The following is a 27,905-nucleotide window of genomic DNA, read 5'->3' on the forward strand; positions in this document are numbered from 1 at the left end:
AGAAGATATTAAGAAGAGGTGGCAAGAATAAACAGAAGAACTGTACAAAAAAGATCTTCATGACCCAGATAATCACGATGGTGTGATCACTCACCTAGAGTCAGACATCCTGGAATCAAGGAAGTCAAGTGGGTCTTAGGAAGCATCACTACGAACAAAGCTAGTGGAGGTGATGGAATTCCTGAGCTATTTCAAATCCTGAAAGATGATGCGGTGAAAGTGTTGCACTCAAAAAGTCAGCAAATTTGGAAAACTCAGCAGTGGCCACAGGACTGGAAAAGGTCAGTTTTCATTCCAATCCCAAAGAAAGGCAATCCCAAAGAATGCTCAAACTACCACACAATTGCACTCATCTCACACACTAGTAAAGTAATGCTCAAAATTCTCCAAGCCAGGCTTCAGCAATACGTGAACCATGAACTTCCAGATGTTCAAGCTGGTTTTAGAAAAGGCAGAAGAACCAGAGATCAAATTGCCAACATATGTTGGATCATTGAAAAAGCAAGAGAGTTCCAGAAAAACATCTATTTTTGCTTTATTGACTATGCCAAAGCCTTTGACTGTGTGGATCACAACAAACTGGAAAATTCTGAAAAAGATGAGAATACCAGACCACCTGACCTGCCTCTTGAGACACCTATATGCAGGTCAGGAAGCAACAGTTAGAACTGGACATGGAACAACAGACTGGTTCCAAATAGGAAAAGGAGTACGTCAAAGCTGTATATTGTCACCCTGCTTATTTAACTTATATGCAGAGTACATCTTGAGAAACACTGGGCTGGAAGAAGCACAAGCTGGAATCAAGATTGCTGGGAGAAATATCAATAACTTCAGATATGCAGATGACACCAAGCTTATGGCAGAAAGTGAAGAAGAACTAAAGAGCCTTTTGATGAAAGTGAAAGAGAGTGAAAAATTTGGCTTAGAGCTCAACATTCAGAAAATGAAGATCATGGCATCTGGTCCCACCATTTCATGGCAAATAGATGGGGAAATAGTGGAAACAGCAACAGACATTATTTTGGGGGGCTCCAAAATCACTGCAGATGGTGACTACAGCCATGAAATTAAAAGACACTTACTCCTTGGAAGGAACATTATGACCAACCTAGATAGCATATTAAAAAGCAGAGACATTACTTTGTCAACAAAGGTCTGTCTAGTCAAGGCTATAGTTTTTCTAGTAGTCATGTATGGATGTGAGAGTTGGACTATAAAGAAAGCTGAGCACCAAAGAATTGATGTTTTTGAACTGTGGTGTTGGAGAAGACTCTTGAGAGTCCCTTGGACTGCAAGGAGATCCAACCAGTCCATCCTAAAAGAGATCAGTCCTGGGTGTTCATTGGAAGCACTATGTTGAAGGTAAAACTCCAATACTTTGGCCACCTGATGCAAAGAGTTGACTCATTTGAAAAGACCCTGATGCTGGGAAAGATTGAGGGCAGGAGGAGAAGGGGATGACAGAGGATGAGATGGTTGGATGGCATCACCGACTTAATGGACATGAGTTTGGGTAAACTCCAGGAGTTGGTGAAGGACAGGGAGGCCTGACGTGCTGCGGTTCATGGGGCCACAAAGAGGCAGACATGACTGAGCGACTGAACTGAACTGAACTCTCCTGCCCAGCCCTTCTCTAGTAGGCAGAAGGGCTTCCCCGCATGGATGGGACCATGAACAACACCAACAGTGCTATAGACTGAATGTCTGCATCCCCCCAGAATTCATACATTAAACCCTTACCGCCAACGTGATGGTATTAGGAGGTGGGGGCTTGGGAGGTGATAGATCATGAGGGGAAGCCCTCATGAAAGGTATTGTGCCCTTATAAAAGAGGCCCCAGAGTGCTCCCTGGAGGACTTCCCAGGCAGTCCAGTGGTTAAGATTCCACCTTTCAAAGCAAGAGGTGCAAGTGTGATCCCTGTTCATGCTCATCCCATGTTCATGTAAGATCCCACATGCTGAGAGGTGTGGCCAAAAATTGAAGGGGAAAAAAAAAGAGTTCCCTGTCCCCTTTTGCCATTTGAGGACATAGTGAGGAGATGCTGAATTTGCTGATACCTCAATCTTATACTTTCTAGCCTCCAGAATAGTCAGAAATAAATGTTTATTGTTAAGCCACCGTGGCTATGGCATTTTTGTTACAGTAGCCTGAACAGACTAAGATAGACAGCATAAGCACCAACCTGGCCCAGGCAAAACACGGAAACTGCTTCCGGAAGCCAGCAGCTTCCTTCTTATTCTCAGTTTCACTGGTAAGAGGCAGAGAAATGGCATCAGCAACAGGAAACTGTTGCGCACGAGACTTAACCTTCCTGGTTCAAAAGATCCTACAGGACTTCACAGCTCCTCCAAGTCTCAGAGAGATGAAAATCCTGCCCCATTCCCCTAGCTCAGCCGGGGACAGAACGGCAGAGAGGAGAACTCACGAGCATTTAGTGTTTTTGTATTCTAATCCTTCCTGCTCCTGCCCATCTCTCCCAACCCTTCTCTCTCAGGAAGCAGTCTCTTTCTTGCTCACAAAACTCCCTACTGTACCTCTGATTCCAGCTGCCCGCAAAGCCCCAGGCAGAAAACCTTCCAAAAAAGGCAATGACTGGATGGACCAAGATGCCCTGTTGCTGATCCTTTCCAGGACTAAGACAGATGCTGAAAGAGGGGGGGGGAAGGGAGAGCCCAGGAAGCAATGAGAACAGCAAGGCTGTCGGGTATCTTCAAGCTGCATCATAAAGGGAGAGAATGTTTTAGAGGGGGTTTCCTGACCCCCATTTTCTAACTAGGAACTGTTTAGTAGAAGAAAGTTTGAAGTACTAAGCCTTGCTGACAGTACTTATGGTTTGTTATGAATTTCCTTAGAAATCTAAACACTAAGAAACAAAAACTGTCTCCTCCCCTCCCTCCGTGGTCGCTGACATCAGAGGTCAGGAACCTAACAGGGCTGCTCCTTGGCCACCCTCTCCCTGAGAGCTTGCTGTCCCAGAAGCACACCAAGGCAGTGACCTCAACACACTTGGGCTCCATTCCCTGTCCTAATAACCCAGGCTGAGCAGGTAGAAGGAATGCGTGCAGGTGACTCAGAGAGAAAGCTGGAAGGAGGCGGAGAGGAGTAGTCAAGTTCCAGTTCCTAGTGAAACCAGATGTTACACAAAAAGGGCAAAAATAACCCAGACCCAGGGAAAGGGTTGGAGCACAGAGGTGGGAGGCTCCAGCCCACGTTCTGTGTGAGCTGAATTCCCACCCTCTCCTGGGAGAATGACACATGCTGTTAGTCCCATTCTCCATTAATCCCATTTTAGAAACTGGGGAAGCACAGTGTGAATAACTGTCATTATTCTACTTATTTCACAGGGCTGGTCAGGGGATAAAATAAAACTGTGAACAGGAAACACTTTCAAGATGTAAAAATCTCAGTGTAGGTCCTATATACTCAAGTCGTTTTGATTTGATATAAACAAGGACTGTCCAGGTGGTGCTAGTGGTAAAGAACTGAGCTGCCAACGCAGGAGATGGAAGAGACTCCAGTTCAATCCATGGGTCAGGAAGATCCCCTAGAGGAGGGCATGTCAACCCACTTCAACATTCTTGCCTGGAGAATCCCTTGGAGAGAGGAGCCTGGCAGGCTATAGTCCACGGGGTTGCACACTTCAGTTCAGTTCAGTCACTCAGTCATGTCCAACTCTTTGTGACCCCATGGACTGCAGCACACCTGGCTCCCCTATCCATCACCAACTCCCAGAGCTTGCTCAAACTCATGTCCATGGAGCCGGTGATACCATCCAACCATGTCATCCTCTGTTGTCCCCTTCTCTCCCTGCCTTCAATCTTTCCCAGCATCAGGGTCTTCTCCAATCGAGTCAGTTCTTCCCATCAGGTGGCCAAAATATTGAAGCTTCAGCTTCAGCATCAGTCCACAGAATTGGGCACAACTAAAGCAACTAAGCACACAGAAACAATAAATTCAAATAGGTACCTCTTTTCTACTGTTGCCATTTTAACTATTTTTTAAATATTTACTGATTTGGCTGTGCCTGGTCAGAGTTGCAGCAAATGGGATCTCCGAACTCCCTGCGGCATGTGAGATCTGTAGTTGCAGCATGTGGGATCTAGTTCCCTGACCAAGGATCAAACCCGGGTCCCCAGGATTGGGAGCATGGTATCTTAGCCACTGGACCACCAGGAAAATCCCCACTACTACTATTACTGCATACTTTTTTCCTGGAGGGCAAGGAACAATATATCATGTGACTTTCCCCTCTCCCAGAGAGCTAACAAATGCCTCCAAATAAATTAACCATAACTAACAATAATAAATTGTTCTCTTGATTGACATCTAATGAGGACAAGAAATTGAACATACAGAGAGAGGTATGGAGGGAACAGAAAGAAGGAGGGGAAAAGGAAAGCATTTTAGTTTATTGTTATTGATATTCAATAACAACTCATTCTAATGCAACGGGTTCAGGGTCCATCCTGGACATCCTTACATTTAACAAGCACCCAAGGTGATTCTTACCAGCAGGCATGTTTGGAAAGCTCTAATTCCCTACATGATGCCACCGAGGCCAAGACCACAAGCTGAATCTCAGTGTGAGGCCAACTTCTCTGCTAGATTCACAGTCCAGAGGCAGCACACCACCCCAACCCATATCAGCATCCAGCCCCCCAAGAACACACCCAATGCAGATGGGCCGAAAAGTCTGCACTCATCCACATTGGCTATGTTTTCCTAAGACCCAGCCAAGTGCTTGCTATCCACACCCAGAGCTGCTGTCCGGCAGGACCAGGGAAAGCTCAGCCCAACCAGTTGTTTTTGCAGGCACTGCCAAACCCTGCCTATAACAGCCAAGGTAGGAGAAGCAGAAGCCGAAGGTTTTCCAGGGTCGATTATTCAACAAATCACAGGCAACATGGCCCAGGCGGTTCATTTTGGTTTTTAAAATCAACAGCCAAGACACTTTCAGCAGTTACATTTGGTGAGTGCAGGGGAAGCCCTCAGGGAAAAAAATTAAAATGGCAGTCGTGTTCAGGTTACAGGCCGGGATTCCATTCTCCCTGGTTGACAGACGATGCCCCATGCTGGCCTCCTCTGCTATCCCTCCTCCTCTCCTCCCTCCTCGAGAGATAGTTGCAGTCATTCACTAAGCCCTTGGCCTCCACACCACACCCCACCCCCAGCTTTCCCAGCATACTGATGAAGGCCAAAAGGGTGCTTCACCAACTTCCTGTCTCTGCCTTCTGCCCCCTAGGTCCTGTCTCCATTGATTCAATCCAGAGCAGCAAATCTGACTTTGTCACTCAAAACAAACAAACAAACACTTTCCTGTTTAAATTCCATCCTCCCAGAAAATATCTTTTTGGACCATCACCACCTCTGATTAGATTTCTTTGGTCAAAGAAATACACCCCAAGAGGCACAGTGGTAAAGAATCTACCTGCCAATGCAGGAGACACAAGAGACACAGGTTCGATCCCTGGGTCGGGAAGATCACCTGGAATAAGAAATGGCCACCCACTCCAGTACTCTTGCCTGGAAAACCCCATGGACAGAGGAGCCTGGCGGGCTACAGTCCACAGGATCACAAAGAATCAGACATGACTGGGTACACACATACTCACGCACACACACACACCTCTTCTCTTTGACTCCACCCCACCATCCCTAGGCTTGTCCTACATTAAGCTTTGATCCTATCCTGCACCTTTCTTCCCCTCTTTCTTTCCTCCTCCCACCTCAGATTGGACAAAATTCACCATGGCCACCATTAAATACTCTACATTTTTCTCTAAAATCTGGTCACATGACCTAAGGGCTTTGTCTGGTGGGGGCTCAGCATATCTATTACCTGGTTTGTCCCTATGCCAATCAAGAGAGGTGACAGACATTCCAAAAATGGTTTTCTTTTCCCCCAGATTCTTCTGAACCACAGTTTCTCCCTTTTGTCTTGCTTTAGGTTGCCAAGAGGGGAAGGCAGAGAGAGGAGCATCCTTTGAGCAATCCTAGGGCTTCTCCCCTGACTACCCTTCTGCTCCAGCCAGCTAGACGCCCTCCAATCCAGCACCCTCCCCATCCGGCTCTCCCTTCTTCGAGGATTCAGCCGCAGAATTCCAATTTCCTTGTAAAAGAAGCTTAATAATATCATGATGATGATCAAGGGAAGGAGGATAAGACAGATGAGAAGGGAGAGGCCACATCACACTTGAGGGGCCAGTTCAGCCCAGAGGGGTGGAGAACCTTCGGGGGTGGAGGGGAAGGACTCACTCAATGCCCCACCCCCAGCTCCCGGCCCCAGGGAACGTTTCATTTGCTAAATGAAGTCAGTGTGGCCCAGATGTTGGGCAGCTGCCTCTGGAAGCCTTTCTCGTGCTGAACTGCACAGAGGCCAAGGCATTGTGTTGGGCTGGCTTCGGCCGTCCCGGCCTCCCTCTCGTTGATAAACACGGCCTCGCAGCTCCCACTCCCCCTCCCCTCACCAGCCTGCCAGGGAGGTTGCCTTTTTAGGAAACTCAGCAGATGGGGGAGAGGAGCCGGACAAAGACAACCAGGGCTCGGGTAGAGCACTTCACAGAGCCACAGAGCGCGGGACAGGCTGTCCCCTTAGGGGACCTCAGGCAGCTGACACCCAGCCAGGCCAGGAGTTCAGGTAACCACCTGCCGGGACGAGGCCCATGACTCAGCCTCGCACTCTGTAATCACTGGACCCTCTCCAGCCACACTCACGCCCGGCCCTTGCCAGCTCCAAATTCCCATCTTAGCCACAAACACAACTATCCCCTCAGACACACTCATTCCCCAGGGCCCCAGACACAACAAACCCACTGCCTAGACACAGCTAACCCTTTCCTGTCACCCTCCCGCCCTCACCAAATTGGCCCGGCTCCTTCTCTCATCAACACCTTCCCAAGAGAAGGAAGGAAGGAGAGAAAGACAGAGAAGGTAAAGCAGCCACGGGGCCCCAAGTGTCAGACAGGAAAGGGAGAGAAAAGGCCCTCTAACTAAACAACCCCACGTGCAAGCGCAAGATCCGTCTGTCATTTGCCTTTTAAAAATTCTGGATGTTCACAAGCCAGCATCCACTCTGTACCTATACCTCCCTTGTGCCTTCCTTTTTGTGACCTGAGGCCCAGCCCCCCGGGGGTGTGGCACCCCAACAAAAGCAAGCCAAGTATGGTAAAACAGCCACAGGGGAGGCCAGGAGGCCCAGCCTACTTGCCTAAGGCCAGGGCCAGGTAACACACTCTGGATGGCACTCCCAGCAACAGCGCGTGACAGCTCCCTTCAACATCCATCTGTGGGAAGGCTTCTCCCTAGTTTTGCTCAGAAGGGACAAGGGCTTGTGTACTTAGGAGGGAGGAGATAGCCCCATGGGTCTGTTTCTACACAAAGGCAGCTAAGTCCAGGAAAGAAATAAAGTCAGATATCTGCTCCTTACCTCATCTGAACACCAGGCACACATGGGATTCACAGCCAGACATTGCTGGCAGGAGCTCACACCTCGTGTGGCACAGATGTTGGGCCCTGCAACAGAAAGACAGAGGTATTAGCATCCAATTTGGCTTGACACAGTAACTGGCCTGCCTTATCCTTGCCCAGCTTTCCCAAATGCCCAAGTTTACAGCTCTCAGATGCACACAAATACACCTTCACCAGCCCATAGACGCTTACCCAAAATAGATGGTTTGGGGAAAGAGAAGGAGAATGAGGAAAGTCAAGAGAAACTCATCACTGCTCTTAACTGATGAGGCCATGGTGATGGCAAGTGATGGAGCAAATGTCAGATCATAACTGACGGAAAGGCTTTCATTGGGACTTCCCTGGTGGTTCAGTGGTTAAGAATCTGCCTTCCAATGCAGGGGGTGTGGGTTTGATCCCTGGTGAGGAAACTAAGATCTCACATGCCACAGGGCAACTAAGCCCACACACCACAAATACTGAGCCCAAGCCGTCTAGAGCCTGCACACCACAATGGAAGATCTCATGGTGCCACAGCTAAGACTGGATGTAGCCAAATAGATAAATATTTTAAAAAAAAGAAACACACAAAAAAATTAGATTTAATAAAGAAAGGCTTTAACAACTGATTTAACACCTACATTGTACAAATAAAAATCTCAGGTCTAGAGCCATGGTAATTACTTTAATGATTTATTCACAGTCACTACACAGGGAATTCAGAGCCTGGATGAATAATATCAATACCCAGCCTAAATATGGGGGTAGGGGGTGACAGCCACAGCAGTGTCCAACTGGCCCATGAGGGGAAAAGCACATCTTCTGAAATCTTCTCAAGCTTCCCAATATATATATCTTGGGATGCAAGCATAGAATGCTTTAGGTAGGACTAAAGAAATACTAGAAAAAGTTGACTGATATAAGCTGAAAGAACATGGAATTTTGGAGTTGGAAAGCCTGTATTTGAATTCTGAATGCTTTTCTAACTAGACATGTCATGACCTCAGTCAACCTGGTGAACCTCCACGAAACTGATAATATCTATGTCACAGGATTTGCGCATGGAATTCAGTGAGGTAAAGGAAAACCATTAGGTACACTACAAAATGCCATTCAAAATGACACTGTAAAGGTTAAATCTCCTTGTTCAGGACTATTGACATAGAAGGCACAAGAGATGGGTTGAACCTTTCTGGAACACCAGAAGAGAACCTAACATTCCTTTTTTGAAGACATCTCTGATTTTAATCATAGAGACCTTGACTTTTTATCACTACATTTGCAGTGATAAAAAGCAGTAGATGCTCAGTAAATCGTTACTGGATTCCAATAATATGGAAGGGTAAAGACCCCTCAAGTCTGATTATATCAGAATTCTGAGAACTGGTTCCAAATTGTCTCAGTTCAACTGAAGACTGTGAATGGTCGTGAAAGTGTCAAAGGATGCAGAAAAAGTTGAGGGAGGAACAGAGACAACCAAAGGGATGAAAAGCATTCCATAAGAAGTCCAGCCAGGAAGTAAACCACAGACATTCACCTGGTCAGAAGCCCCCATTCGTGTTCCCCACAGCTTAGCCTTCCTGACCTCGGTCAGGTAAACCTTCTCTTCCTCCAGGGCTCCCAGGAAGGCCTTTTCCAGTACAGTCAGCCCTCCATATCCATAGGTCCCACATCCGCAGATTCAAACAACCAAGGGTCAAAATATATATAGAAAAAAAAAAAATCCAGAAAGTGCCAATAAGCAAAACTTTAATTCGCCACATGGCAGCAACTATTTATCTACATTGGATTTACAACTATTTACATAGCATTCACATGGTAAGGAACATAGGATGATTTATAGAATACAAGAGTATGTATGTTATACGCCAACACTAAACTATTTTTATAAGGGGCTTAAGCATCCTCAGATTTTGGTCAAGGGAGCCTGGAATAAATCCCCTGCAGATCCCAAGGAACAACTGTGCAAAGAATAGAATGAGGGAGACTCCCTTCCTATGCATGCGTGCTAAGTTGCTTCAGTCATGTCCGACTCTGTGTGACCCTGTAGACTGTAGCCCTCCCGGCTCCTATGTCCATGGGATTCTCCAAGCAAGAATACTGGAGTGGGTTGCCATGCCCTCCTGATTCCTGACCCAGGGATCAAACCCAAATCTCTTATGTCTCCTGCATTGGCAGGTGGGTTCTTTACCACTAGCACCACCTGGGAAGCCCAGACCCGTTCCTGATATGACTCAATTATCCTGACAATTCCTTTATCCAATTTTCTGAAGTGGTCCCTTCTCCTTAGTTGGTAAGACCAGCAAATATATTTGAGGGAAAATCGTCCTTATCATTGGGATGTTTCCCCAGTGTCCCTGAAACTTCTTACAGAGCTGAGTATCTCAGGCCACTTTATAATACAGTGACTGAACTCCCTTTCAACATCTGGTGGTGGGGAGAGGGAACAGAAAATGTGCACGTACCCACGTACACACGAAATTGTTAAAAGAAATTATCCAAAATGTGGAAACAGGCAAAGGGAGTACTGGGTGACTTTTCAAGGTAACGCAAGGGGTTGACCAGTAGCCTCACCAGGCTAAGGGGTTATATAACTTTAGGGGTGTGTACCTTTGTTTGACCTCTACTGATTAGGATATTTTACAGTCCTATACGAGTAGAAGTTGACCTGTAGAAAATCAATAACAATGGATATAATTCTTAAAGAGAATGATGTATATGATTCTTATCCAACAGCAATGCAAATGATTTCTGTCTAGTAGCAAAGATAACCACCAGAGGTTAAGGTTTATTGCTTTGTAGAACATTAACCAATATTGAATCTATTGGGCAACTGATTTCAGCATTCCATTGACTAACTAACTATAACTCCCTTCCCTGAATTCTTTTAGACTAATCAACATCTTACAGGTTCTCTCATTGAGTTGAATGAAGTCTTTGACACATGTTCATTTTATTGAACTTCCCTGGTGGCTCAGATGGTAAAAAAATCTGCCTGCAATGTGGGATACCTGGATTCTATCCCTGGTCAGGAAGATCCTCTGGAGAAGGGGTAACCCACTCCAGTATTCTTGTCTGGTGAATTCCATGGATAGAGGAACCTGGCGGGCTACAGTCCATGGGGTCCCAAAGAATCGGATATGACTGAGCAGCTTTCACCTTCACTTCATTTTTATAGTTGTACAAGAATCATATTTTTAACTCTAAAAATTACACTGCAACAGTATCCACCTCAGGACAGAGTGACCTAACAGAAAAGGTACACGCACAGTCAGTACATTGTGGTTCTGAGTCACCCACTAACAACATAGTCTTGGATGAGTCATTTAATGGGGCTTCCTAGGTGTCTCACTGGTAAAAGAATCCACCTGCCAATGCAGGAGATGCAGGAGAAGTGGGTTTCATCCCTGGGTCAGGTAGATCCCCTGGAGTAGGAAATGGCAACCCACTCCAGTATCCTTGCTTGGAGAATCCCATGGACAGAGAGGCCTGGCAGGCTACAGTCCATGGGGCCACAAAGAGTCAGACATGACTGAGCACACATGCATACATACAGAGCAAATTGCAAAGTCCTGGACTAGGTCAGTTTTGTTTTGTTTTTTAAGCAACTGAGCTCATTTCTCCAAATTATGCCTAGAATTCCAATATAAAACACACAAATGGGTTGATACAGTTCCTTGGACAATTGAAATTTTCATTGTTCTCTGAAAAACACTAGATTATATGTGGAATCTTTGAAGTGCCTCCTGGAAGCCCCATGTTTCCTCAGACCCCTGAGTCTGTCTAACTTCAAATGCCTTTCTCAACTCGAAAATTCTGCAAGTCACATGCCACTGTAAGCTCATGAGTAACCTCTATGACTCCAGCCTCTGACTGACTCCAGCCTACGTGTATGATACAAAGGCTGCAAGGTGGAAATCACAGCAGCAGTTCCAGGTCTGGCCCGAAGGCATCAAGGCCTTCTCTGAGTTGGGACAGCCCTCAGCCGTGTACTGACTCTAATGGGAGAAAAGCAGCCAGTCTTCCCAGAGCTGCCAGAGTCAGCATGACAGAGTGTTCAGAATCCACAATGCATCCAGGAGGCCTCTCCCTGCCAAGGCTGCCTGGCCTTCTCTTAGCTCTTTTCTCAGCCAGATGTGAACTCAGTCCCCCTTACTGCCTTATTGGAAGAGTTCTGAGAAAAACATAGCCTGAATTATTTTAGGCATCCCTTTTTGAAGTTTTCATGAGACCCAACATCTAGGGGAGTAATTCTGGACATAAGTACCACGGATTTCCAGTAGGGAGACGAGAGACAAGTTAGAAGAAAGAAGAGGACCAACCAAGGGAGGTGTGCGTGCCATCAAATTATTTTTTGAAAACTTTTCCCGGTCTATCCATTTAGCCCTCCATTCATTCTCAAATTAGCATTTCCCATGAATCCTTGACTTGTTGCCACAAAAGGACGCCTTACCAGATGTGAAATAAACAACACCAGGCCCCCTCCCAGTGAACGGGCGGTCCCTGACCCCAGAAAATGAGATGAGCTGCCAGGGGTAGTTCTTTAGGAAGTCATGGCTGGGGAGTCATGGTTACCCAGTTCCCCTTACCCATCCTCTGTGTAATGAACCACAGGTTGATTTCATGAGAGCAATGATTCCCCCCCTCTCCCCAGAATGCTGCCCACCAAGGGCAGGTTCCCCGGAACACAGCTTTCCCCGGCTGAAAGCAAGTGACTCATCAGAAGGCCCTGCGCCTGACTGTGCAGATTCAGTGAGCTGCTGCTTTGAGGCCACCCCTCCCCGCCAGACATGTGGAAGGAGTTTAGGCCTCTGTTTGCAGTCATTCATAAGGCGTTTTTTCTTACTCAGTCTCAGAGGCCCAGATTCAGCCCTGCTAGAGAATGAGGGACCTTCATTAGAACTCTGTCCCTGAAATGAATTAACAACTCCCACCACCCATTTCTTCGGGCAGCTTAGCCAGAGCAAGGCAACAAGGTCAGACTGGTCCCATTCCTCCCAGGGTACTTATAGGTGATCCAACCCCTGGCACACTCTGAGCACTGCAGCTGGCAAAAACAGAAGCACCCTATAGAGGCTGCTGCTGCTATGGTTGCCATTTTTTGTTTATTTTGTGTCGGTGTATAGCTGATTAATAATGTTTTGATAGTTTAAGGTGGACAGCAAAGGAATTCCGTCATACATATGCATGTATCCATTCTCCCCCAAACTCTCCTCCCATCCAGCCTGCCACATAACACTGAGTTATGTGCTATGCAGCAGGTCCTCGTTGGTCATCTATTTGATGCTATTGTTTTTTTTTGTTGATGTTTATATCCTGAGTCCCAAGCAGTAGAAGGCAGGTGGTCAAAAACCCAGTCTAGAAGGGATGGTCAAGAAAAGAATGCCAGTTAGAAAAGATAGACGAGATTAGCCAAGAATGTGGCCTGGAAATTAGAAGTAGAAGGCTGTGGTTTGACACATCAGATCAATTCACAGAACCAGAAGAGAGACAAATAGTGGGGGAAATAGAGGGAAAAAAAGAGGAAAAAGGAAGGGAGGTGGAACCACTGAAAGTTATTAATGCGTCAATGAGAGCTATTTTGAGGATATGTTGTCCAATGAGACAGGATGTCAGTATTCAGGAATAGGCCACCCTTGTAAGCCCTCCAAGAGGGCTCAGTCAGAGGGACAGGTGTTCAGTGGGAAGAGAGGACGATCCACACTGCAAACACTGCGGATATCTCTCCTACTGTCTACCAGGAAAGAGTTCTGGCCCTGCCAGTGACCTTTGACTGGTGACTTCCTAAACAGGTTCACGGGGACACTGGGTGACTCAGGAGGGGCCTGATCTTCCATTGCAGTCACCTGGCTGAGTGAGTCATCCAAGAACAAAACATACCCTAGCTGCACAGTGCATGCAACAAATGGTTTCTCTGGAGCAAGTTGTTAAGAAAGTTTATTTTATTTTGGTCCTTTCATTATATGTGACAGCAGCTCAGTGAGCCAAGGAAGGGGAAGAAGACAGGAAGGTGGAGTTCAAGGTAACACAGTGCTCTGAACAGAAAGCTCTAGTAAGCATCACCCAAAGCAGTAGAGAGTCCAAATTACCTTACAGGTGCGTGTGTGCATGCTTACTTGATCAGTCAAGTCCGACTCTTTGCTATCCCATGGACTGTAGCCCACCATGCTTCTCTGTTCTTGGGACTTCCCAGGCAAGAGTACTGGAGTGGGTTGCCTTTTCCTACTCCAGAGGAACTTTCTGACCCAGGCATCGAACCTGTATCTCCTGCACTGGCAGGCAGATTCTTTACCACTGAGCCACCTGGGAAGCCCAACCATACAGAAAGTATCCTGATTTCAGAGATTTTCCAATTTTTTTTTAAGTGTATCTGAGACAATTAAATATGGTACTTAACATCTGAAGGCATTTGTGTACAATTTGTCTTAACCAATATTAAAATGTGTTATATAGACTGAATTACATCCTCACAAAAGACATATTGAAGTCCTAATTCCCAGGCCCTATGACTATGACTTTATTTAGAAAAAAGGTCTTTGCATATGTAATCAAAATGAGGTCATGAAGGTGGACACTAAACCAATATGACTGATGTCCTCATAAGAGGAAAATGTCAGGTGCAGACATAGAATCCCGCCACATGAAGACAGAGACAGAGGTTGGAGTGATATAGCTGGAAGACAAGAAATATCAAGCATTGCCAACTATCACCAAAAGCTAGGAAGATACCAGGAAAGAGTCCATCCCAGTGTCTCAGAGGGAGCATGGCCCTGCTGACACCCTGATTTCGGATTTCTAACCTCTAGAGAATAAACTTCTGTTGTTTTAAGTCACCCAGTTACAGCAGCCCTAAGAAGCTAATGTAAAATGGATTTGCATTTCTGTAGCATATATGACATGATTTTGAGAAGCACTGACCTGAAATATTTTGCATGATTGAGAAAAACTAGCCGAGACTGAACATTTTGCAATGGTCAATCCACTTATGGATAACAGAAAAGTGGTCATTTGACTTATATACTTTTCTACTAAGATGTATCAATGATGTTGCCATTTATTCACTCATACCCAACAAAAACTCATTGCATCTGTATCCAGCACTTTGCTAAGTACTGGAGGCACACTGATGAAATACACAACCTCCCTACTCTCCTGGAGTTTAGAAAATCAAACATGCTCAACAGAAAACCAAAACATACACAAACGGAAAGTACAATTTCAAATGCATTAAGAAAACAGACAAGGGCTGACTCATAATGATCTGTGGCAGAGGCCGACACAATGTTGTGAAGCAATTATCCTTCGATTAAAAGTAAATAAATTTATTATTAAAAAAGAAAATAGGGCAGGATAAAGCATCAGTGGGGGAGGATATCAAGTGGTCAAGGGACTTCTCTGGTGGTCCAATGGTTAAGAATCCACCTGGCAATGCAGGAGGCTCAAGTTCAATCCTTGATCTGGAAACTAAGATCCTACATGCTACAGGATAAACTAAGCCAGGGCACTACAAGGAAAAGTTCCACATGATGCAAAGAGGATTCTGAGTGCTGCAACTAAGACCTGATGCAGCTAAATAGATAAATAATTCTTTTAAAAAAGTCAAGAAAGGCCTCTCTGAGTGACATTTCAAAATCAGGAAGGTGTGACTCACAGGAAGATCTAGAGGACAAGTACTCCAGAAAAAACCCACAACAGCTAGATGAACCTCAGCCTCTTTAAGAAAGAGTAGGGAGAGAGAGGGAAGAGGAGCTAGGTGGAGAGGTGGCTGGAAATGCAGTCAGGAACCATAATACTGGGAAGCGGCCCCCACGGTAACAGAGTGTGGTCATCATTTTCCATGTGGTGGGAAGCCATTGTCGGACTGTGAGCAGAGATGAGCAGAAAAAGATCATCGTGGCCACTGAAAGGAGGGCAGACAGTAGGGGAGCAAGACCAGAAAGAGACCAGTCAGGATGCATTACAATAATTCAGGCATCTGGACTTACCTGGTGCTCCACTGGTTAAGAACCCACCAGCCAATGCTGGGACACAGGTTCGATCCCTAATCCAGGAAGATCCCGTATGCCTCAGGACGACTAAGCCTGCTGCCACAACTACTGAGCCCATGTGCCTAGAGCCTGTGCTTCGCGACAAAAGAAGCCACCGCCACGAGAAGGCCATGCATCTCAACAAAGAGTAGCCCCACGGGCTGCAACTAGAGAAAGCCTGCTTGCAGCAGCAAAGACCCAGTGCAGCCAAAATTAAATAAATTTAAAAAATTTTAAAATAGTAATCCAGGCAGCAAAGGGCAGTGGATTGGATTTGGATGGTAGTGGTGTTCATGGCGTGGTTAGGCCCTAGATGTACTCTGAGGATTTGCTGATCCAATGGCACAAGGGGCAAGACCCAAAAATAGGAAAGATTTTGCCATGAGCAAGTGGATCCCCTTGGACAAAGTTCAAACGTGTTAACTTGAACAGGGCCTTGCCCTTTCGCTGACCCTTCTTCAGCCGTAGTCCCCGTCCTTATAAGTGAAGCCACATCATGTCAGGTTATCATCTCCAACTGGTATAATCAGATAGCCATGCGTTGAACACCGCATAAAAAGGACAGAGTCCTGTCTTGCATGTAATTGCCATCTAAAATTAACACCCGACCCCTGGAAAACACCCTGAGGGCAGGAGGAGAAAACAATGAACATTTTGTGTGTGTGTGTGACAAAGAGAAGATACATGTATGTGTATAGCTGATTCACTTTGCTCTACAGCAGAAATTAACACAACACTGTAAAGCAACTAAACCCCAATTTAAAAAACAATGAAGGTTATTATTGTCTAACAGTGGATGTGGTGAGAGAAGCATGCAGACAGCAGGCAGGAGACCTTTAACCACTCCACTGGCTCTGTGACCTCAAGCACATCCTCTCGTCTCTCTGGTGCTCTCTCTAAGGTCCAGTGACTCTGAGGCTCTGTCACATCCCTGTTCAAGAACTTATCATTGTTCCCTTGTGTTTAACAGGTCTAACCCAACCACATCAGCCAAGCACTGTGACCCTCAACAACTGCTTCCTTTCCCCCACACTCCCAAATATGGGCATAATACTTCAAGAGTCATTAGGATGAAATGAGATAATATGAACCATCAATAGTGGATGCTCAGGCACAGACATGGAGAAAAGATTTGCGGACACAGCAGGGAAGCGAGAGGATGAATTGAGAAGACCATTGACATATATACACTTAGCTGTTGTTGTTGTCCAGTTGTTACGTTATGTCCAACTCTTATGTGATCCCATGGACTGTAGCCCACCAGGCTCCTCTGTACATGGGATTCTCCAGGCAAGAGTACTTGAGCAGGTTGGCATTTCCTTCTCCAGGGGATCTTCCCGACCCACACTACCATGTGTAAATTGGATAGCCAGTGGGAAGCCATGTATAGCACAGGGAGCTCAGCTCAGCACTCTGTGATGACCTAAAGGGATGGGATGGGTTGGGAGGGAGGCTCAAGGGGGAAGGGATATATGTATATATATAGCTGATTCACTTCGTCACATAGCAGAAACTAACTCAACAATGTAAAGCAATTATACTCCAATTTTAAAAATAGAAAAAAAAATTAGTGGATGCTCAGTAAATGTTGGTTTCCTTCCTCCTTACTTTCATACCAATCACTTCCTGCACTAGGAATGCCCATCCCCACACATTCTGCACCCACCTCAGGGGCAGATGAGAAACGGCCCTTGGTCTCTATGGGATACAGTGAAGAATCACAGACCAGTAGACAGATGCCCTCAGGGCTAGACTTCTCCAATGCCACTAAGCTAGCTGTATGATCTTGAACAAGTCACTTCGCCTCTCAGGACCTCCCTTTCTGCTTCATAAAACAAGCAGGACTAAATTAGTGATTTTCACAGTGCAAGCAGCCCTGAAAGTATATCTTCCTGGCAGAAAATATCAGTAGGCTAATACTCTAGGAAGCCTAGCATCCCAGGGCCCAAGATCCCTCTAATTTTATACACATGTCTATTTCTTCCTAATGTTCTAACTAACTAACATTTCATTCAAATGCTGCATTTCAAGTTCTGGAAAAATTTATCAGCACAAGACCCACCTCCCATCTGACTCACTCAATATAGAAAAGAGGCAAGCCTGTACCAAGCTCTGTTTGAGGCCCAGCCACGCAGTGCCCTTTTGGTGACCTCCTTAGCTTCCCTAGTTGGCTCAGCTGGTAAAGAATCCTCCTGCAATGTGGGAGATGTGGGTTTGATCCCTGGGTCAGGAAGATCCCCTGGAGAAGGGAAAGGCTACCCACTCCAGTATTCTAGCCTGAAAAATTCTATGAACTGTATAGTCCATGGGGACACAAAAAGTTAGACATGACTGAATGACTTTCACTTCACTTCACTTGGCATTTGATGGTTCAGTTTCATTACTTTTCTTCCTCCAGCTCACATCTTGTGGTTATATCTGCTGCTCATATCTGGTGCCACCAGCCCTTGCTGCCAGTCTCTCTTGGTAGGAAGGCAAATTGGTCCCACCATTTTGAGGACAATTTGGAAAAGCTATAAAAATTTAAATTTAAAATATTCATGTCCTTTGACCCAGGAGTTTTAGTTCCAAAGGTGAATAATAATGAACAAGGATGTCCCCTGCAGCTTTATCTGTAGTAGCAGATAATTAGGGGTGATCCCAATGACTACCAACAGGGTCTTGGTTAAGAAAATTCAGATATATCCATATAATAATATGCCTTTGGTCTAGAATGACAGCTCTTGGAATAAACAGTAATAGAAAGCCATAAACTGATATAAAAAGATGTCCATGGTATATTATTAAGTGACAATAATGCTATTGTGAATGATTCTGCTTGAGAAACAACAACAAAGATAAATAATTATATACAGTGGAAATATACATGGGAAAATATTTCCTTAAAAATTTATTTATGGAAATAAAATTTCCATACACATAGGAAAGAATTCTGGAGTAACTGTCAACAGTGGTTACCTTACACCCATCATTTAAAAGTGGACATTTAATTTCCAAATACATAGGATTTTTAAAGTATCTTTGATATTAATTTCTCATTTAAATGCTTGCTTCTCTGCAGTCACCCTCTGTGTCTCTTAGTCTCCTAACTTTATTGAAGCTTTCAATAGCTAAGTCAAAGATCTCTCTTGGAAAATGTCACACTGTGCTTGAAAACATGTGGGCTATCTTCAAATATCTCTTGATATTGATCTCTAACATAATTCTACACTAATAAAAGAACAGACTCTGTATGATTTCAACACTTTAAGACCTGAAATGTTTGTACCTGATCTTATGTCTCTAGATATGTTTCAGTGTCTCCTGGTTTATAGTCTATGGGAACTTGACTAGAATTTGTACCCTGCTGTTGTGTGAAAATTGTATAAATTTTTTTTTAATTTTTAAAATGTATTTATTTTTAATTGAAGGATAATTGCTTTACAGAATTCTGTTTTTTTCTGTCTGTATAAATCTTAATTATGTTGAATTGGTTCATAGGGCTTTTCAAGTCGACTTCAACTTCTCTGTTTATTCATTCTACTAATTTTTGAGAGTTTGATATGAAACTCCAACTAAAAATCTTAATTTATCTACTTAAAAAATAAGTGCAATATACAGTGGAACTATATGTAACCTTGTTCTATTTTCCAAGTCTCCTATAAATATGTTATCATAATTTCATAATTTCAAAAATAAAAAAACTATAATTCAAAAAAAATTTTTAAGTGGTTATCTTTAAGGACAAGACTACAAGGGACTTGTACTTTTTACATTATTCTATTTTTGCACTGCTTGATTTTTTTAATTTATTTTTTGGTCAGGGAGCGAGGTCTGCAGGATCTTAGTTCTCTGACAAGGGATTAAACCTGGACCATCGCCATGAAAGCCCTGAGTCCTAGCCACTAGATGGACAGGGAACTCCACTGACTTATTTTTTTTCCCCCACAAAAAGCTGAATTATTTTTATAAGCTAAAAAAATATATATGTATATGTATATATATATATATATATATATATATAAAGCTATTTTTACATATCCTCTGTTCTGCCTCAGTCTCTAGATTTGCATTCATTTAAATGTAGGTTCCCCAGAGCATGCCAGGCTCTATACAAATGAGGACCTTCAGCATCAAAACCTGGTAACCTCTTGGAATCCCAAAGCTCAAGGGGAACTCCAGAAGAAACTCGGTCCAGCCCATTCATTCCCACAGTCCTCAGGAAACTCCCAGGAGAGAGTGTGGTCTGTTCTGAACCTGTAGGAGTCCTAGCAGGAGACACCACACTCCCCCACCGCTCTGGTGCGTGCATGTCACTCAGGCGCGTCAGATTCTTTGCAACCCCTGTAACGTAACCCGCCAGGCCCCTCTGTCCACGGGACTTCCCAGCCAAGAATACTGGAATGGGTTGCCATTGCCTACTCCAGGGGATCTTCTGGACCCAGGGATCGCACCAGAGTCTCCTGCGTCTCCTGCACAGGCAGACGAATTCTTCACCACTGAGCCACTCGGAAAGGTCACTTGACTGTGTGTGTTTGTCAAAACGCATAGAACTGAACACCTACAAAGAACACACTTCACTGTACATAAATTATACTTTAATTTAAAAAAAAAAGAGTGTTCCTGGTGATACTGTGCATGGAGAGAAGGCAGATTTTATAAATTCTTTGCTGCAGAGTCTCCCCTTTAAAAAAACACCAGCAGTTTACTCCCAGGAAGGACAGGCAGCCTCATTCCTCTGCTTCCACTTGCTTTTCCACTCGTGACCTGAGCTCCATCAGCCACGACAACCATTCCACTCAGAAAGGGCCTGGGGGCAGGAGTGAAGCAGCAGGCCAGCTCTGTGGGCAGCAGAGGGGGATGGGTCAAACTAAGCAGTCGATCCCGAAGCTGCTCAGTCATCCCCCCAGTTAATTATCTGTCTGCTGATTCATGAGTTGTGGTTCCTGCAGGCATGCTTCCTGCCTATTCCTGCCAAAAAGGACAGGAGTCTTGGGTCTGGGAGGGAATGATAACCAGAGATCCTGAGTTGGGTGGGGAGTTGCAGAGGAGGAATTTCTACTAGGAAAGTCCGAGTCCTATCCTAACTCCCCCTCCTCATTCTGCCTCCTTGTCTCATTTATGCTGTCCCCAGGAGACCTCGGCCACTCACACTCACAATTTTGAAAGGTGGAAAGGAGAATGTTGCCCTCCCATGCATATTCTCCCAGAAGACAGGGACAAAGGCAGACACTTCACAGAAGATCCTCTGAGTTTCCAGGACCTTCAGAGCAGAGGTCTAAATGGCACAAGAGTGTTGGGGTCCAAGTGCCCAAAGAACTCATGGTCTCGACTGTATTTTAATATCCTCCACAATGCCCAGAGGGAGCATTTGAGGATCATCTATGAATGAATGCAGATATTCAAATATTGGATATCTTAAGGTGAGGCATATCTCCTCAAGATGCCTCTCCACAGGTATATATTTTGCACCTATGTTCCAACCACTGCACATAGAGTACTGAAGAAAGTAGACGCATCCTTCTCAATTCCTGTGAATGTATTTTACTTTCCTCTGTTCCCAAGGACAGGACTTGAAGTTTTCTTGTGGATAAAGCAAATGTATGAGGAGAGACCCCCACTCCCCCTTGGGCTCTTGTGTGAGCTCTTGCTGGGTCAGAGTGGCTGAGATATACCAATGAGAATGGGCTGAAGTAGGGAAGAGTCCCTGGAGGAGGGCATAGCAATGCACTTCAGTATTCTTGCCTGGAGAATTCCATAGACAGAGGAACTTGGCAGGCTATAGTCATAAGGTTGCAAAGAGTCGGACATGATCAAAGCGACTTAGCCCCTATCACATAAGTGTGGGAAGAGGGACCCCATGGGTCTCATTCTAGGAACTTGAATTTTATGCATGGATGAAGCACTAACAGTCTAACCTCCAAAACACTGTAGTTACCACCGACAAGAAAAATAACAACAGGAGTGGTTACCATTGAAAACTTATTTTGTGCCTTTATTTCATTTAATTGGTACAATCGTAGAAGTACTAATTCCTCCACTCTATAGAGGAGGAAACAGAGGACCTAAGAGATTAAGTCACTTGCCCAAGGTAAAACAGATACTGAGGCAAAATTAAGAACTACACCCACATCCAGTGGCAGCCTGGATGAGAGGGGAGTTTGGGGGGAAATGGATACATGTATACATTTGAGTTCCTTTGCTGTCCATTTGAAACCATCACAACATTGTTAAGCAGCTATACTCCAATACAAATAAAATGCTTAAAAAAGAAGACTTAAACCCACATTTGATTGGCTTTAAACCATAGCTGGGCTTCCCAAGTGGCATTAAAGGTAAACAACTCACCTGCCAAGGTAGGAGGTGCAAGAGATGTAGGTTTGATCCATGGGTCAAGAAGATCCCCTGGAGGAGGGCATGGCAACCCACTCCAGTATTCTTACCTGGAGAATCCCATGGACAGAGGAGCCTGACGGGCTACAGTCCATAGAGTCGCAGAGTCAGACATGACTGAAGTGACTTAGCACGCACACATTCAAACCACAGCTGTTCCTTTCCCCAGCCAAAAAGCCCCCTGCTATGTCTCTCCAGGTGCTGAGAGTTCCTTTCAGCTGGAGAGTTTTAGATTATAAATTCAGGAGGAGAAATCAGCACCTCAGCTCAGAACTAATCAAATTAGATAGAAAACAAACCTGTTACTCAGTAGGTCTTGGGTTAAAATAAAGACCCATATTTGGGGAAGCCACAAAACCCAATATTTCTTGAATGAAGTCAAAAAGATCATCTTTGCACATGAATTCCAAAACTCAAGTCTACCACCAACCAACCTCTCTTCTCCCCTTACCAGACTATCCCACGCTGGGACAGCCTTTCTGTGACATCCCCATCCAGTCTATGTCCCTTTGACACTGGGTTCCAACAGAGCTCTCTCTACTTTCATCCTATATCTGCCTCCCAGGGATCTGATGATCCCTGCAACCCAGTAATAAACACTGGAGTGAGGGGGGTGTGAAATATAACTGAAACTGCTTTTGCTCTCTATTCTGTTCAGTTGTGTCTGACTCTTTGCAACCTTTGGACTATAGCCTGCCAGGCTCCTCTGTCCATGGGATTTTTCAGGCAAGAATACTAAAGTGGGATGTCATTTCCATCTCCAGGGGAATCTACCCAACCCAGGGACCAAACCTGAATCTCCTTTGTCTCCTGCATTGCAGGTGTATTCTTTACCCACTGAGACATTGAGAAAGTCACTATTACTGGGGGTTTATTACTTTGGAGGTCTTGTCTAGAGTCCACGATCTTTTGTCCTTTGTTTTTGATTTTTGTTGTTTTTGTTTTGTTTGTTTGTTTTTGTGGGTTGTTTTGGCCACACCTCGCAGATGGGGAACTTCCTGGACCAGCAATCTTCTGGTCCAGCCCTATCCTGGACAATCTGTTACACCTACAGGAGTCTTAAAGGAAGTCATCAAGTATTTCCTGACAGATTTAGCAATAAGTCTTAATCTTCTGTAGAATCTAAGTTGTCTTACCATGAAAAAGTGAAATTGAAAGTCACTGAGTCCTGTCCGACTATTTGCAACCTCATGGACCATACAGTCCATGGAATTCTCCAGGCCAGAATACTGGAGTGGGTAGCCTTTCCCTTCTCCAGGGGATCTTCCCAACACAGGGATGGAAACCAGGTCTCCCACATTGCAGGCAGATTCTTTACCCGCTGAGCCACAAGTGGAGTGAGTAGCCTGTCCCTTCTCCAGCGGATCTTCAAGACCCAGGAATCGAATCGGGGTGTCCCGCATGGCAGGCGGATTCTTAGCCAACGGAGCCATAGGGAGTACTACTTATCATGAGTACTACTCTTTTCACTAAAAGTAGGTATGTGCACACTTGTGCGTCCTCTGCAGAGAAACGCCGCAGTGGACCAAGAGACAGAGTTCTCCCTAGGAGGGTCACCCGAGTACCAGAAACAGCAACCTGGGCTGTGCCCCTCCCAGCACCAATGAGGCCGAGTGCCAGCTGCCTTGGCAGCTGACAGTGCGCGTGCGGCAGCAAGAGAGACAAAGCCAGGAGCCAAGCCAGCTCCGGGGACCCCTGGCGTGGCCGTGCGCACGCAGTGGAGAGTGTTCGGATGCTGGGCTTGTCCCGGAAGCGGAGGCTACTGCCGCCACCCTAGGACACTGTAGGAGGTAGAGCCCTCGTCCTCCTCCGAATCGCTCCCGCGGGGAGCCTCCAAGTAAAAACTAAACAGACAAAAACTTGGGAGAACGTGTACACAAAGAGAAAGAGAAATGAGTAACCGGTAAGTCTGCGCGCGCACGCTCTCGTTTGAGAAGCGACAACCGCATCCCTCTGCCAACGCGAGGGAACAGCCCCGGGAAGCTCGCCCGGACTCCGGGAGCCACTCTGCCTTCGCACGGCCGGGACCACCTGCGAGGCGCGCAGCCGGGACTGAACTCCGGGCTCAGAGATGCGCCCACCGCGCCGCTCACGTGGAGATCGCCCGGGACAGGCGCCTAACTCGGCTTACGAGTTAGTTGGGTGTCCCGGTGGACTTGCCCCTAGGTAGGGGCTCGCCCGGACCGCAGCGGAGCTCGGAAGGTCCCCAGCTCCCCGCTCAGACGGCTCCAGCCTGGCCCCGCGCACTCTGAGCGCAGGGGCGCAGGACCCACCCGACCGGCTTCCCCGCTCCTCGTCTGCTCTGTACACTCCGCTGCGGCAGGACGCGCGGCGCGGCTCACCCGGGTCCCCACCGCGCGGGAGCCCCACTCACCTCCGACGCCGACGCCCGCCAGCGCCCCCACCATCAGCACCGCGGCCCAGAGTCGCCGCGCTCGCATCTCGTCCGCCCGCCGCCGCGCTCCCTCTCGGCAGCGTCCTCCCGCCCCACAGCGAGCGGCGGCGCCCGCGGCCGCTTTTCCCGGGGCCGGAGGGGAGGGGACGCGGTGGGTGGGACGCAACGGGGCGGGCCGTGGACTGATGCTCCCTCCCCTCCGGCCTTTCTGCGGACCCTCCACCGCAGGGCGGAAAGTGGGAAACCACCGCTCCTCTCTGCCGCTGCGGCTCAGCCCGCGAGGATCGCCTGCGGGTACGCAAGGCAAGACTGGGACCCCAGGGAGGTCGAGGGCGCATCCTCCGGGGACATCCTGGCCCCAGGGTCCGCATCGGGCACTTGGTATGCTTAGAAAAGCCAGGAACCTGTGCCTCTCTTCGGAGACACCCACACGGCTTTCTCTTTCCCTCGAGGTCCTCGGGCACCTGCCCTCTGTACCTTGACTTTTGGTCATTGATACGTTCATTCATTTAATTGACAAACCTGCTGAACGCCTACTCTGTGCCAGGCACCTGTTTAGTCCTTTGTTATTCACTAATATTTATCTTGGATTAGTTTGGTTTTCCAGTAAACAGTAAGCCTCTTGAAGACAAGACCGCATCTCAAGCTTGTGTAAGCACTCGATGTGCATAAAGGACCTTTCTCTGCAAACAGGTGCTTGCGCGGAGTAAGCACAGCATCTGATAAACATTTCAAGACAGTCAACATACTGCCTGCACTCAAACTCACAGGTTTTAGAGCTTTATCTCATTCTCTTCAAAGCCTCCTGCCTGCCTGGATCCCTACTTAGGGGTCTCTGCGTCCTCCACAAACTAGAAACTTCGGGAAGCTCAAAGGCGACAGCGCTGGGACTGTGAGCAGGAGCCCACCACAGATAGGGGCTGGTGCAGGCTGCCTCCATAGGAAGCTCTAAGGATAATGAAAAACAAGGCTTGAGGACTTCCCTGGTGGTCCAGTGGTTGGGAATCGGCTTGCCAATGCAGGGCCTTCCCTGGTGGTTCAACTGATGTAGAATCCGCCTGCAAGGTGGGAGACCTGAGTTCAAACCCTGGGTTGGGAAGATCCCCTGGAGAAAGGAAACGCTACCCATTCCAGTATTCTTGCCTGGAGAATTCCATGAACTGTATAGTCCCCATTCCATGGACTATACAGTCCATGGGGTCTCAAAGAGTCAGACATGACTGAGTGACTTTCACTTGCCATTGCAGGAGACCTGGGTTTGTTCTCTGGTCCAGGAACCAAGTTCCCACATACAGCTAAGATGGTACCCGGCAATGACAGCCCTGGAACCCTAGAGCGCTGGTTCTGCAACAGGAGAAGCCACCACAATGAGATCCCCACACAATGCAACTAGAGAGTAGCCCCCTCTTGCTAAAACTGCAACTTGGGATAGCCATACTCAGCAACAAAGAGCTGTGACCCAGAGCAGCCCCAAAATTTTTAAAAATGAAGAAAAGAAAAGAAAAAGCCCTGAGGCATCAGGCAGGATTTGGAATCTCTCCAGATGTTGGGCTCCCCCAAAGCCTTCCAGGCTGTCCTTGGGCTTCACTAAGCCCTCTCCTGAGATGCACAAGATACCTGGAAACTGGCCCTGCCTCAGGTCTCCAGCTCCACCTCCCATCCTAGCTCAAAATGATATGTAACATTCCCAAACACTCTTTGCCCGTCTGTCTGACTGATCTTACTTCCTCTTTCCACCTGGAAAATTCCACTTATCGGAGCATCTCAGATGTCACCTCTTCCATATAACCATGTCTGATCCCCCCCCCCTTCCTTCTGCCCCACCCTCAGCAGAGATGGGCATTTCCTCTTCAGACCTTCCAAACACTAGGAAAAAGAAGAGCACACATCAGTAGAAGTGTCATTAGTAATTTGCAAGGGGGCAGGGGAGGAGCCACCCACAAAGGGTCACTGGGCTTCCTGACCTGAGCTCCATATGCTGTTCCTAACTGCTGGAAGGCATCTAGGTCAGACGCCGTTTTAACAGTGGATCAAAATCTGGATCACACAGGTTTCATCTCCACCTAGATGTTTACTTATTTGCTTCATTCTCATGTATATAAACTATCTCCCCTTCACCTAGGTGTCTCCCCAGCCTAACACTGCTGGTACCAACCACTTGGGGTGGACACCTCTCCAGCAAATATGCTGTCCAAGTTTCCAATCCCTTCAGCCTGAAGAACTATCTTTAGCAGACTTTAAAGGCAATAAATATGCTCAGTGGTAAAGAATCTACCTGTAAACGCAGGAGACTCAAGAGACCCAGGTTCAATCCCTGGGTCAGGAAGATCCCCAGGAGAAGAAAATGGCTACCACCCCGGTGTTCTTGCCAGGAATTCCATGGACAGAGGAGGCCTGGTGGGCTACAGCGCATGGGGTTGCAGAGTTGGACATGACTTTGAGACTAAAAAGCAAAATGCTCAACTTTCATTTGTCTCATTTTTAATGATACTTCTTATATAGAGATTTTTAGGTTAATAGGGTAATTTTTTCTTTCAGTACTTTATAGATGTTGTCCCACTGTTTTCTGGTTCCCCTGTTTCTGATGAGAAGCCAGCCATCATTTATTTTATTTATTTATTTTTCTGGCTTCAGCAAGAGGTGTGTGGAATTTTAGTTCCCCAACCAGGGATCAAACTAGGGCTCTCATCAGTGAAAGCATGGAGTCTTAACCACTAGACTACCAAGGAATTCCCATCATATACATTCTTGTTTCCTTGTCTTTTCCCTTTGGGTTTTTTTTTTTTTTTAATCATTTACACTTACAGAAGAGTTTCGAAATATTCAGTTCCCTTTTATTCTTCACTCAGTTTCTCCTACAGTCAACATTTCGTATTGCCATATTGCAATTATTGAACACAGAAAGCTCAGTATGATGCTATTAACTAATCTAGACACAATATTTGAATTTTGCCAATATTCCACTAATATCCTTTTTCTGTTCTAAGATCCAATCCAGCATCCCATATTGTATTGTTACCATGTTTCCTTAGTCTCCTTCAATCTATGACATTTTCTCAGTCTTTCTTTTCTTTCATCACCTTGACATTTTTGTGTCAATTATTAGGCCAATTATGATGTAGTATTCTTGCCTGGAGCATCGCCTGGACAGAGGAGCCTGGTGGGCTACAGTCCATGGGGTCACAAGGAGTTGGCCATGACTGAGAGAGTGACTAAACACACACACATGGTGTAGTATGGCCCTCACTCTGGGTTTGTCTGGAGTTTTCTCATGATTGTATTGAAGCTTTCTAAGCAAGAATATCACAAAAATATGTGCTTTGTCATTACCTTATACCAGGCGGTGTGTGTGTATGCATGTGTGTGGGGGAGGCGGGTGTTTCATCATTAAGTCATGTTTGACATAACAATGAATCCTACTGCTTATGATGTTATCTTTGATCTCATGGTGAAGGTGATGTCTGCCAGGTTTCTTTACTATAAAAGAACGATTTTGCTCTTTGTAATTAATCAATATTTTCTGGGAAGATACTTCAATTCTATGCAAGTATCCTGTTTCTCTTCCTACTTTCACCCACTAATTTCAGCATCCATCAATGGTTCTTGATTGCAATTAATTAGTTAGTGTGATATTTCATTAATAGTGATTTTTTTATTTCCA

At 46.0% G+C, this 27,905-nt stretch overlaps 1 protein-coding gene across 1 annotated transcript in view; it reads right to left on the reverse strand.

Moving 5' to 3' along the window:
* The window catches only part of ITGB3 (integrin subunit beta 3), a 59,643-nt gene extending 35,309 nt beyond the window's left edge, over positions 1-24,334 (reverse strand). The window contains exons 1-2 of the mRNA XM_065909084.1: positions 24,224-24,334; positions 7,431-7,516 (exon numbers count right to left, since the gene is read on the reverse strand). Of these exons, the coding sequence (XP_065765156.1) occupies positions 7,431-7,516; positions 24,224-24,290 (153 nt within the window). The 5' untranslated portion in view covers positions 24,291-24,334. The remainder of the gene's footprint in view (positions 1-7,430; positions 7,517-24,223) is intronic.
* Between the last annotated feature and the right edge of the window lie 3,571 nt (positions 24,335-27,905).

The sequence above is a fragment of the Muntiacus reevesi genome, chromosome 18 (genome assembly GCF_963930625.1).
Source record: "Muntiacus reevesi chromosome 18, mMunRee1.1, whole genome shotgun sequence".
In the NCBI taxonomy this organism is placed as follows: domain Eukaryota; kingdom Metazoa; phylum Chordata; class Mammalia; order Artiodactyla; family Cervidae; genus Muntiacus; species Muntiacus reevesi.